Source organism: Corythoichthys intestinalis, chromosome 12, assembly GCF_030265065.1.
Source record: "Corythoichthys intestinalis isolate RoL2023-P3 chromosome 12, ASM3026506v1, whole genome shotgun sequence".
NCBI lineage: Eukaryota > Metazoa > Chordata > Actinopteri > Syngnathiformes > Syngnathidae > Corythoichthys > Corythoichthys intestinalis.
Window position 1 is genome coordinate 30,448,013 of NC_080406.1, and position 13,236 is coordinate 30,461,248.

At 38.7% G+C, this 13,236-nt stretch overlaps 1 protein-coding gene across 1 annotated transcript; it reads right to left on the bottom strand.

Annotated features, from left to right (window-relative positions):
• Nucleotides 1-5,258: 5,258 nt before the first annotated feature.
• Nucleotides 5,259-11,487, bottom strand: cryba2b (crystallin, beta A2b). Its single transcript, XM_057852596.1, has 5 exons — nucleotides 11,359-11,487; nucleotides 10,081-10,280; nucleotides 6,761-6,902; nucleotides 6,521-6,663; nucleotides 5,259-5,578 (listed from the first exon to the last, which is right to left on the bottom strand). The coding sequence occupies exons 2-5, from the start codon at nucleotides 10,236-10,238 to the stop codon at nucleotides 5,431-5,433; spliced, it is 591 nt and encodes a 196-aa protein (XP_057708579.1). The 5' UTR covers nucleotides 10,239-10,280; nucleotides 11,359-11,487; the 3' UTR covers nucleotides 5,259-5,430.
• Between the last annotated feature and the right edge of the window lie 1,749 nt (nucleotides 11,488-13,236).

Below are 13,236 nucleotides of genomic sequence, written 5' to 3' on the forward strand. Positions count from 1 at the left end.
ATTCCAGAATTGCAGGTCCCGTTAGTGTCGGATCCTTTTCCAAGTTCTGTTGAACCTACCTGAAGCACTCAGTGGTCCAAGTGACACCTGAACAAGTGAGAATCGTCAGTCCGTACTGAGCTCCAGTCGAGCAGCTTTAATTCCACTGCTGGAATGTATATTTGAGAAAGGTGTGCACTGTGCACACAGTTACACATTTATTAAAATATCCTGTTTTTTGGGTGTGGGACTGGGACTTGACGCCGTATTGTGGGTGTGGAACACGGACTCGCATGTCCTGGATGGCGGGAGGGGTGCGTGTACGTGTGTGTGTGGAGGCAAACACACTCCAGGATCCAAGTGTGTGACTGTAAAATAAATATGATTCTGACACATTAGAATAGCCAAACAAAGGATCAACTTTCCATTACATTTCCATTTTGAACTCAAGTTGAAGGATTACAACTTGGGTGGAAATTGCTACAAAGTGTCTCAATTGTCATGAAAATGAAGTGGAATAACTCTAATGTGAGGTATGAAACATAAACCACTCTAAAGTCTTTTGTAGCCGATGATGGGAAAACTTATCGATGAGAATCCAAATGTTTAGTTTCAGTGGCGATATTCTCATCAACTATCTTAACGCAGTAACTGTGATCATTTGCTGCCAACCCCTTCTCAATTTGAAAAGATTGGAAAAATTGTACAAATCATAATTCACTGCTAGGTGTCCCAGTTCAAATGGACTGGACGGCTAGAAAAATGGAAATTCTTCAAGATAAATGCAAATGTATTGAGTGTCAAAGTTAAATACAACTGATGTGTACGTTGTCCAGGGGTCGGCAAACCAAAATGTTGAATGAACCATATTGGAACAAAAAAACATATGTCTGGAGCCGCCAAAAATTAAAAGCCTTAAATAAGCCTACCGGTAATAATAAAGGCAGCACATGCTGTATGTATCTGTAATAGCTGTATTAGCCTTCTATCAAAATGTCTATGTTGGCTAAAAATACTTAATGAGCCTCTATGATTTAATGTTTATTTTCCCTGTAGTGTATGCAACGCACCACGTGACTACTCTTGTATGATGTCACCTCAAGTTTAACTTCATTAAAATATGAATGAATTGTTTCATTGCTTTATAAAATTAAAGAAATGCAATAAAGAAATCAGATTTTTGATGTCATTTTTATTTTGAGGTTTCGAAAAACAACAAAATGGAACGTGCATGACATGCCCCTAATCTGGGCGTGTCTTTAATTTTCTTTATTATCTCGGTTTGGTTTTTGAAGTCTGCAAATAGGTGTTCTGTTATGTTAAAGAATGTCTCCTTCATGTACTCACCATCTGTGAATGGTTTTCCACGCTTTTTTATCTCCCGGGTTGCAACAAAACTTGCAGCAGGAGTGAAGTTTGGCGATGCAATCCACTTCTTAAATCCATTTTGCGCTCGTCTAAGTTCTTCAGAAGTAATGCAATCGCACATTTCTTTCACTCCCAACTGCGTACTCGGCTTCAAATGTAGCATACCTTCCCTGGACATGTCTTTCCACATTAGTCTTTTTGTTATTTGACAACTTCTCGCCACAGAGTAAACGTTCAGGCAATCCTTCCGCATTGGCAATGAATGCAAATGATTTGGTCCAAGAAACGTTAAATCCTCTGTTCTCTTCAGTCAGTTATTTTTCTCTTTTTCCCTGTCGGATCCATGGCTCATCACACACCCTGCTGATAGAAACGTGTGTCGTAGGCTATGACGCAAATCTTCGTTGACAGAAATGTTGAAATTTAATGTTTATCCTACACATTTTTACAGCACTGGAAAACGTTAAGAATGTTTGTGTCATTTTGTCCTCCTACAGAAAGCATACCAAAATGAAAAATATATTACACCCCCCCCCCCCCCCCCCCACAACTTTTTCAATTTTCAAACATTTTTGAAAATGTTCCAGGAAGCCACTAGGGCAGCGCTAAAGAGCCACATGCTGCTCTCAAACGGGATTCCGACCCCGGACTTAGTCATTATACTCCATTGAATTTAACTAATTCCACTGACGAAGCTAAAAGTTCAATCCATTTTGACTGAGAGTCAAATTGGATTGAACATATGTCACTGTCAATGGCAGTGAACGAATTAAATATAAAAAAAAAAGAGATACTGTAATATTACAGTTTGAATATTTAATTGAGTGATTTCTATGATCATGGAGCACAAGAGGCCACCAGCAACCCAAGTATGAATGAATAAATGAACAATAAATAGAACACTTGTAAATTCAGAGATGCAGTCAAATTTTTTTAGATTATTTTACTTTACAATGCACCAACCCACATTTTTGGGGGAAAAAAAAACTTCTCAACTTAAAAGAAGGAAATTATTTGATCATCAATTGTTTGAAGATTTTTGCCTGCCAAAGTGGGGCTTGGTCTTTATAAATTGTGGGTGGCTGGGGTATACACAATAGTTTGACTAATCAAACATATTTTTGAGACATGTCATTGTCATGCGTCGTTATTTGCTTTTTATTTCACATTCAAGCACAGTGTATTGAAATTGAGTATTGCAATGAGTGATATACAACTGGAGAGTCAAAGCTCCTAAAACCACTAAAAGGCAAAAATTGCTTTGGCACAGTTATACATGTAACACACAATAAAACAAAACAGATTTTACACATGCTTTAGGCTACTGCATTACACTGAAAGATAATGCAAATACAATGGCACCTCGACAAACGATTGCTTCAACACGTAATCTTTTCGACATCCGACATAAAATCTGACTCGGCATTTGTCTCTAGAGCCACCGACATGCTCAAAATACGACGACTTATGCCAGTGCCGCAGTTTCTTGTTTTTCCACAAAAGGTTATGCACGTGGTGTAAAAAGGAAAACAGTGACGATTACCATTGAAATTAAGATGGAAAATATAAGCGTGGTGTGCGCGTCCGTGAACTGGCTCGACAATACGGCCGTTGAACGTCGACAATCTCGACGATCGTCCTCTGTCCTCCGTTTGCCAGTGTTTATAAGTTAAAGTGATAATAAGAAATCGCCAGCTTCGTAAGGTTTTTAATAATTTATTTCAGAACTTGTGCAACACAAGACCACAACGGTCCGCCGCAGTTGACACCAAAAACAACAGGACATTAAAAGTGAAAGCAAAATCTCTACCGCACACACCTATCTCACTGACACGTCAGGTACAGCGCGTAAAACTCATCCGCCACATTATCAACCCGATTCGTTACACTATTACAGGAGTTAAAATTATTATTACATTAATATTCCGATTTTTATTTATAATTGCTTTGTTTTTCTATGTGTAATTGCCATGTGTAATGGTACCAGCAGTATTTATTAAGTATTTTGGTGTAAGTTTTCGTGCTGTGGAACGAATTAATGGCATTATAATGTATTCCTATGGGGAAATCCTGCTCGACATACGACCATTTCGATTTACAAACAAGGTCCTGGAATGAATTAACTTCGTACAGTATGTAGAAGTACCACTGTATTGACTTTTTTTAAATGTTTTTTTTTTTTTTTTTTTTTTTTTAAATAATAAAGATATAAGTAACATACATTAACAAAAACAAGTACAAATGACATATTATGCACAGACAAATGGAATTTATTTTGAAGATTTTGCAAACATTGAGGGTTTTTCTTAATTTCTTGATAAGGAAATAAATAAGTGGCCTAACATAAATGAACAAAAATAAGTCCAAGTGCACATTAACATGGAAGATGTGCTAAACCTTCCAGTCAGAGCAAATAAAATAAAATAAAATAAAATAAATTAAAATAAGAAATAAATAAAATAAAATAAAATAAAAAAAGCCTCTTCAACTATTTCCTTTCTCTTAAAGATCTGATAAATTTTTCACTGCATTCTCCTCTTTTATCGCATCGATTCAACAAGATTCTTTTTCCCCGCTCCATTTGTTGTTTCAAAAAAACGTGCATTTGAGCCAATCCGAGCAAACTATCCATGCTGACCACATGTCAGTATGTCAGCCTATTGAACGGACATCGTGGTTTGCTGCGTGCATGTGCACATCGACGCGACTTGTCAGACTCCGATATTGAGACAGAGACGCTAGGAAGAACTACGTGGAATAAATAATTTAATAATAAATATCACTGAAAACGGATTACACTATACAAGCACTTTTGTAGGCTTATTTTTAACACTTGTGTATCTGACATTATTAGATTGTTCTTCTTGGAGATGCGTGTGTGGAAGCCTGACAGGGTTTTTTTTAACATGGGGTTTTGGCCATTAGCGTCATATTTTTGGGCTCCGAATCTTTCACCCCTTTAGATAACGGTGGCAAAACTGGGTATCAGTGTTGTTGTCGTCAACGATGACTATAAAGAAAATATTTCATCGAAGAAAATTTTTTTCACAACCATGACGAGACAATAACGAGCTAAATACGTGTCTTGGAAGACTAAAACATAACAACACAAATGCCAGTTATTGTCTGACGAGACGAAAATGAGACAAAAATGTGCCATAGTTTCCGTCAAGTGTGATATTTATGTGTAATTAGCCTGCATCGTAGCAGTGTCTGGTTGTGTCACTCATGTGATGTGCTGCGCCCCCCCAATTCACCTACTAGAGTCCTCTCCAGTCTCATCATTGATGGTTTTAAGACACACACAGTATGATTTGTCTTCTTATCTTGGCAAAAGAGAATATGCAATGTTGCTTTTGCCTTTTAAAGTCTGTGCTGAGTGATCACCACACACTCATAGTAACTCGTAGTGTTAGCATAGCATTCACATTCGCGTTAGAATTTAGGCTATTGCTAACTGCCAGCGTCCTCTTAAACTCTTTTTTCCCCATACCGTTCGTGGCGTGCTGATAGGTATAATTAATTGAAAATAACGTTAGGTTTTGCTGCTGAGTTTGTATCATCACGTGATAGATTTGTAGATGCTACAATATATGCTCATCTGTCAATGTTCACCTGAAATAATAGGAAACCTTTTTTAATTTATTTTTGACGTGAAACTTTCAAGTTTTACAGATAAAAATATTGATTAAATGTGGACGAAAACTAGATGTAATTAGTGAGTTTTCGTCAACAAAAACTAGACACATTTTGAAACGATTAAAATAGGACTAAGACTAATAAGTCTTATCGTCCAAAAGACTATGACAAAAATTAAAAGGGCTGCAAAAAACGACACTGCTGGGTATTCACTGCACTTGCGTTGTAAAAAGAACATTTTCAAAGCGCCTTCTTTCGAAGAAAAGCTTTTATTTCGTATTTCCACAAACATGCTTCAGCACGCTAAAAGAAGTAGGTACTGGGATATTGGTACGTGTCGAGCCACAGTGAGATGGAACGACCCAGGGCGTCCACTGTTCCGTGTCGGAGCCCAGTCCGGGTCGGAGGTGAGGAAAGGAGTCAGTTTTTCTGCTTTTCCGGAGTCTAGTGCTGGATTCTCCGGATGGACTGCACCTGATTGGTGTGAGCTTGGGTGCTGAACTCGTTGTAGTTTTTGTACTCGCCTTGGTGTTTGTCTCTCTCCAGGATGTACTGGTAACCTCGGTAACCAGGGAACTGATACGCCACCCAGCTGTGTGAGGAGAGACAGACGTGTGCAAGCATAATGACTCATATTCATGTTCCAAAGCGATGGACTGGCTAGCGTTGGGCTAAAACCTTGTATTGTACTTGTTGTGAAAAAGCTGTACATTCGTTCACTGGAACCAAACACTGAGATTTGAATGGGATTTATAGCTGTCCATATAATGCTTTTGAGGAACTTTCCAAAACTGCAAATATATTTGTAATCTGATTAAAACAAGTGAGGTATTCACATTTTCTCTTCTTCAAATTTAAGGAAATTATGAGAAAAAAGAAACCATGTGAAATGTTAGCCAGACGGTAGTGAGAGAGCAGACTTCTTCTAAGCAGCCAAATTCAAAGCATCGTCATATTTGGTAGAGTGGGCACTCCCTTTAAGAATGAAACAAAGCCACCCAGTATTGTTAAACTCAAATATGAATAATAATAATAATAATATATTGAAAAAAATCAAATGCAATTTCAGTATACATTTGACCAATCAGTTTTGATTCTAAAGCAGGATTTCAAATTAGAGGACCTTATGAGCTTTATGACTTTCAACTTTATGCTGTTTAAAAGTCGTGTACATTAATAACCTCTTCACCATTGCCCTTATTCCCAGAAAAGTCATCACCCCTTGCTTCTCATCACCTACCCAGCAAAAGGGAGTTAAATAGGCTAATCCGTTATTGAAAAAAATATTTTCTAACCGCTGTGACCTTTGACCTCACTACTACAAAATGTAATCACCTCTTCCATTTCATATTACAAACATATGCTGCAAGTTTGATAATAATCCCTTTATCCGTTCTTAGGTTCTCTTGAACACAAACATACAAACGGGTCACATCAATTTTGAGACTGTGCAATTATCATCTTAAATTAGTAGGAAAATGAAAATAGGAATTTGAAAAAAACATAAATATGACAGTAACAACAGCAAACTTACGCCCCCGAGTTGACTTTGATGGAAGGAACCTCTTTGGTACACCAACCCATGGCCTGTAGAGAGGGGTAGTCATCGCACACCTCGAATTTACGACCCTGGAGGTCCTCGCTCTCGTACAGAGTCACCTTGCTGTCACTGTGGTTCTGCCACATATCACATTTTCAACATGGGATGCTCGACTGCCATCATCACACAAATACCATTTTTTTGCAATAAGAGAAAAAGCCCAAGGACACTTACAGCACACTTAATGGGTCTGAAAGAAAGAATGTGCTCGGTTCTGTAGCTGCTATTTCCGCTCCAGGCCTCGTGGCGAGGGTAGTCTCCTTTTTCCAGGATGAACTGCTGCCCCTGGAACTCAGGGTACTCGTAACCCACCCATCTTGGGAGAAATGATGAATGACTATTAGGACCGGTAACTTCGCATTTGCTTGGACAATACGGCCACGTGGCCGTTCACAAAAGCCTCTAATGAACTCGACGCGCAGCTGCTTTTTGTCAAAGGTGGCACAAAGCAAACATTTAATACCGCCGCAGCTGAAGCCCGCGTTATCTGATCGCCAGTCACTCAGCCGTTATGGCGGTCGCCCGGCAGATGCGTTCGGGCCAGTCACACTTGATGCATGCTAACCAGCAATGCAATAATGCAATAACACACCATCATTGATACACTTTGGGAAATGGAGATTACATGAATACTGTAAGTGTATTTATATAGTATATGTGTGAATGTATATACTGTAAACTTTATATATACAGTATATATATACACATACACACACTGTATATACACTGCTGGCCAAAAGTATTGGCACCCCTGCAATTCTGTCAGATAATGTTCAATTTCTCCCAGAAAATGATTGCAATTACAAATGATTCGGTAGTAATATCTTCATTGATTTCGCTTCCAATAAAAAAACACAAAAGAGAACAGAAAAAAATTAAATCATTATCATTTTACACAAAACTCTAAAAATGGGCCGCACAAAAGTATTGGCACTCTTTGAAAAATCATGTGATGCTTCTCTAATTTGTTGAATTAACAACACCTGTTACTTACCTGTGGCACATATGAGGTGGTGGCAATAACAAAATCACACGTGCAGCCAGTTAAGATGGATTAAAGTTGACTCAACCTCTGTCCTGTGTCCTTATGTGTAACACATTGAGCGTGGAGAAAAGAAAGAAGACCCAAGAACTATCTGAGGACTTGAGAAGCAAAATTGTGAGGAAGCATGGGCAATCTCAAGGCTACAAGCCCATCTCCAAAGACCTGAATGTTCCTGTGTCTACCGTGTGCAGTGTCATCAATAATTGTAAAGCCCATGGCACTCTGGCTAACCTCCCTAGATGTGGACGGAAAAGAAAAATTGACGAGAGATTTCAACGATAGATTGTGTGGATGGTGGATAAAGAACCTCGACTAACATCCAAACAACTTCAAGCTGTCCTACAGTACAAGGGTATAACAGTGTCAACCAGTACTATCTCTCGGCGTCTGAATGAAAAGGGACTCTATGGTAGGTTACCCAGGAAGACCCCACTTCTGACCCAGAGACACAAAAAAGCCAAGCTGGAGTTTGCCAAAACTTACCTGATAAAGCCAAAAACGTTTTGGAAGAATGTTCTCTGGTCAGATGAGACAAAAGTGGAGCTTTTTGGGAAAAGGTATCAACATACAGTTTACAGGAAAATTAACGAGGCCTTCAAAGAAAAGAACACGGTCCCCACAGTCAAACATGATGGAGGTTCCCTGATGTTTTGGGGTTGCTTTGCTACCTCTGGCACTGGACTGCTTGACCATGTGCATGGCATTATGAAGTCTGAAGACTACCAACAAATTTTGCAGCATAATGTAGGGCCCAGTGTAAGAAAGTGTAAGAAATACTTTTGTCCGGCCAATTTTTGGAGTTTTGTGTAAATTTTTTTTTTTTTCATTCTCTTTTGTGTTTTTTCATTGCAAGCAAAATAAATGAGGAACTTACTACCAAAGCATTTTTAACTGGAATTATTTTCTGGGACAAAAATGAGCATTATCTGACAGAATTGCAGGGTCCACTACTTTTGGCCAGCAGTGTATGCAGTCAAAATTAAATCTTCAACTCAAGAAATACTAGTTAAAGTTATAACTCTGACTTTAGACCTAAATAAAATTCCTATGTCTTTTCTATAACTGACACTCAAAATATTTTTAAAGAAAGTAATTTCTGCTTATTTCTATAACAAAATAATTCCAACTATTTTCTAAGTTTTTTTTTTTTTAATTCTTGCAATGGTTAATTTTGTGTTTTCTTTATCCGTAAGTAATAATCATTCAGATTATTCTGTAAATAATTTGAAATACTTCACTCTCTGTACCATTATGTACAATTAATATCAGTCTTGTTGCAACCCTTGTTCAAATTAGATTTTTTTGTCTGCTCATTTTTGTTCAAATTAGATTTTTTGGTAACACTTTATTTGACAGTGGGTTCATGAGACTGTCATAACACCGTCGTAGTTATGACATGACTCTGTCATGAGCATTAATGAATGCTTATGACAGATGTCATTAAGTGTCATCCGCACAGCTGGATGTGATTGGGCGCGCTCGGGTGAGAGGCCCCGGTGCCGGGATTGGCGATAGGGAGACATAAGGTCGGTTGCCGACGGGCTTACACTCACAAGGGATTCACAAGATTACTGGTTTCTAGATCACAGTGCTGATTTGTATACACTCCAACCCTCTCAATCACTTATCCTATAGACTCCCCCACCCCCTCCCCTTCTTTCCCTCGTCAACAAGCCCCCCACATGGTGTTGACCGGAAATACATCTAGCCGACGATAACACCAACATATACATAGTTAGTGTAGGCGTTAAATGTGTTTCTTGTTGGTGTTTGTGTTTCTTTTCTTTCTTTTCTTGTTTTTCTTTTCTTTTCTTCTCTTGCCTCATAACCCCTTCCTGTTCGCTGCTTTGTCATAATAAACGAGGTATGTTGAATGATCACAATGGGAGTTTGTCATACTCTCAATGTGAAACATTAAAACTGTTCAGATAAATCAGACACTTAAGACTTCCATTCTTCGTGTCACACAGCTGAACAGGACAGATTTAAAAAAAAAAAAAAAAAAAAAAGTAAATTATGTCACTTTTGAATGGATGTAAAAGATGCGGACTGGACATAAATGGAGTTAGTGACATAATTTGCCAGACCAAAACCAAGATTAGTAATTTTCCACCATCACATACAATATGGGGAAAAAACATAGGTAACTAGAAGTACCAACTAGTGTGACACCCCTTATTGTAAATGTGATGTGGCTGCATTCAGTATGAACCAATCACATCCAACCCCTTGGACAAAGATGTGTTGACATATTTCCACTATCATATGTTGCGTTGGCAAGAATTGGATTTAACACAATGACGACAACAGACATCCACTCCATTTTTAATGGGGGGGGGGGGGGGTTGCTGGCAGCAAATGATCGCTACAAACCCTCCCACTCGAAAAATGCCGTGGACGTCTAGTGCCGTCATTGGCACCCAGCAATTTAAGGAGGGGCATTACTTACGGTCCGTTCTCGACCTTGATGGAGCGGATCTTGTTGAAGCCTCTCTCCATGATGTTCTGGCACTCCAGCATGAACTCGCAGCGCTTTCCCTGGAAGTTCTCCTCCTCCCACACGGTGACCTTGAACTGGCCCATTTGCTCCAGCTGCTGAGTGTTCATGGTTGCTGCGGCCGTCGTCGTTTTGACTCTGAACAAATGGACCTTAAACCAGAGGAGAATAAAGCATTGATCGATTAAGTTTAACAAAATAAAAAGTGTCATTGGTCAATTTTATCATTAAGAAAAGAAATTGAATACATCAGTTTTATAATGTCTATAAAGCCCTTGTAACCTAACATTTTTTAATGCATCTTTTAATCAAAACAATTTGACCCACTTATTTCATCACTAAAACAATCAAATTAATAGTCAAAATAAAAATTCTTTATAAATATGCATAATGAATAGTAACAGAGTTGTAGCACTGTAACACTATTCCCTCAATTTTTTAAACGGGTCATTTTGCCCTACTGTGTTTCAGCATTAAAGAAGTTGGGGATTTTTTATATATCGGTAATCAGAAACAAATTATGTTTTTGTTTCTTTACACTTTTTTAAACATGACATTTTGACCCTATATTTTAACTCATTGGCTGCCATTAATGGCAAGAGACATCCAAATCATTTTTGACTGGAGGAAGGGTGGTATTTTTATTTGCTGCTACACTCCTAGTTTCGGATTTTGGGGGGATTGGACCTCTATTATCGAAAAAAATAAATCACAATAGAATGATTAAAAGAGCCAGATGATTATATGTCTATTTCCATCAAAGGCAGCCAATGAGTTTAAAAAGTATTTAAAAAAAAAAAAAACATTCAAACACGTCGACGAATTTACGGAAATATGTCCTAACATTTTTGTTTGCATTTTTAACTATTTCAAGTCGCTCAATTTGACCTCCATAATATCCCCACTGACAAAACTCCTTGTCCTTCAAACACAATTTCTGAGGATTTTTTTTTCTGAATTTTTACATTTTGAAATAGTAACTCAAAAGTAACACCAATTCAACAACTACAAGTACAAATAATTGTCTCCTTGATGTATTATTATTGTACAGCTGCATACTACAAATGTTCCAGAAAACAATACATTTTCTCACTTGGCATTTTCCAAACTGACTTGATAACAGCAACATTTCACATTTTCGTTCATTCCTTTTCAAAAACAATGAGCATTTTGTCTGTGACCTTCCCTTTTCTGACCCCTGATCATATTCCAACACACTGACATACTTACAGACGGTGATAAGGCGAGACAGATCCAGTATAATCAATGACGGGGCAGAGCCCCACTCTTGTGCTTTTATAGGGTCGGGCCCCCCTCGATGCTCGGTCCCGATGGCCTTGCACACTCAGCAGCCCGAGCGAGGCCGCTGAAAGGGCAGCATTAGCCGCGCGCTTTGTGGAAGCTTTGCGGCGCCATTGTCCTCAGAGCCAGCGAGCCTCTTAGTCATCAGTACCACAACACTGACGTGACACTTTGATTGCGGGCCTGGGATAATAGACACAAATCCTCTCTGGTATTTTCCCTATCTCACAAAACAGACAGTATTCCCAGTAGTTCATAGCATTTCCAGAGCATTATGACTCATATTTCAAGACCGCCGGAATATTGTGTTTTACTAGACTCTATCTTTTTCACCAGGAAGAAAAAGTTTGATTCTACCTTTTTCCATTCATTAGTAATCAGCAGAAGAACATAGATAAGTGGAATCGCTGCCATCTTCTGGCAGTTGTGCGTCAATGGAGCTATTTCCAATTTTGAAAGTCACAGTAAGGCTACGTCAGAATAGCCTCCATCTTTCTCTCTGGGAAAAAAAATGACGAATTGAAGTGTCAATGCGACTTGGCACAGAATGTTTGCAGTGCAGTGTTTCTTTTGCAGGGCATGACATTACTCTAAACTACAGTATTGCACAAAAGTGCATTCTGCCATCAAGTGGAATTACATTGAATTGCTCTGAACTTTGAGGGATAGCCGTGAATGACCATGTTTTAATTATACTGACCGTGATAGACGTCCAATCCATTTTAACTGGGAGGTTTGCAGCGGCAGCTTTTCCCAGTCAAAAGGACTTGGACGCTTATTGCCGTCAGTGGCACCTAATGAGTTTATGTAACTCAACAGCGACTGACCGTGTCCAGTAAGAATAAATAAGACTGCACTCTTCCTGGAAATAATGAAGAAAAAATGTATTAAGGAATAGATTATGAAAATGCGTTACCCTTCATTAGTGCGACATCTAGTGGTCTAATACGCTTTGCAACAAAAAATGGGCACATGGCTTGTGTGTGTGTGTGTTTCACAGTACCTTCGTAAGCCCTCCATTGTTGTTGGACATGTTTGTGTGTGTCTGTGTAGCAGGTGAGGGTTGGGCAGGTGAATGTCACACGCTTGTCAAAGCCCCAAGCACTCAAGCACTTTGCCTCGTCTCCACATATTACAATATGCAAGTAGCACATAATAAACTAGTAGTACAAGTACAAGATTTAGTCACCACTTTCCCAATGTAACAGCAGTTAGTATTCACAGTTCTGCTTTTAATCTTCACTTGTGAAGTTAACAGGCAGACATTCATTTGATGTAATTACAATATTCAGTTGGACTGGTGTGGCAATAAATCAAGGAGAATTTGGGGCCTTATCACAATACTAAAAATTGAAAATCAAATATAGGGGTGGAGCATAATCGGAATCGAGATTATTGCTGGGGGAAAAAAAACAAACTGTTTTACAGTGTGTGGTAGACATGTAGTGTAGTGAACCTGTGTTCATGTACTTTTTACATATTAACATACATATATGCCTGTGTGTGTGCATTTGTGCATCTTTATATTTTTGTACATACTGTGTATATGTACTGTAATTATCTTTATGTATATAGCAGGGGTCGCGTTAACCGAATATTTTCCGTCGTTGACCGTTTTTTTAAAACGGTGACGGAAAAAACTGAAGTCCATCCGTCATTTTGACAGGTTGCAATTCACACCCCAGACCACAGGGTGGCGAGTGAGCATATTAATTAGATATTGTCTCTCTTGATGCATGACGTCGTTGGCCTTACTCGGAAAAATGTCAAGGCAACTGAGTGTTTGCCTGGCACGGCCAGACTGTT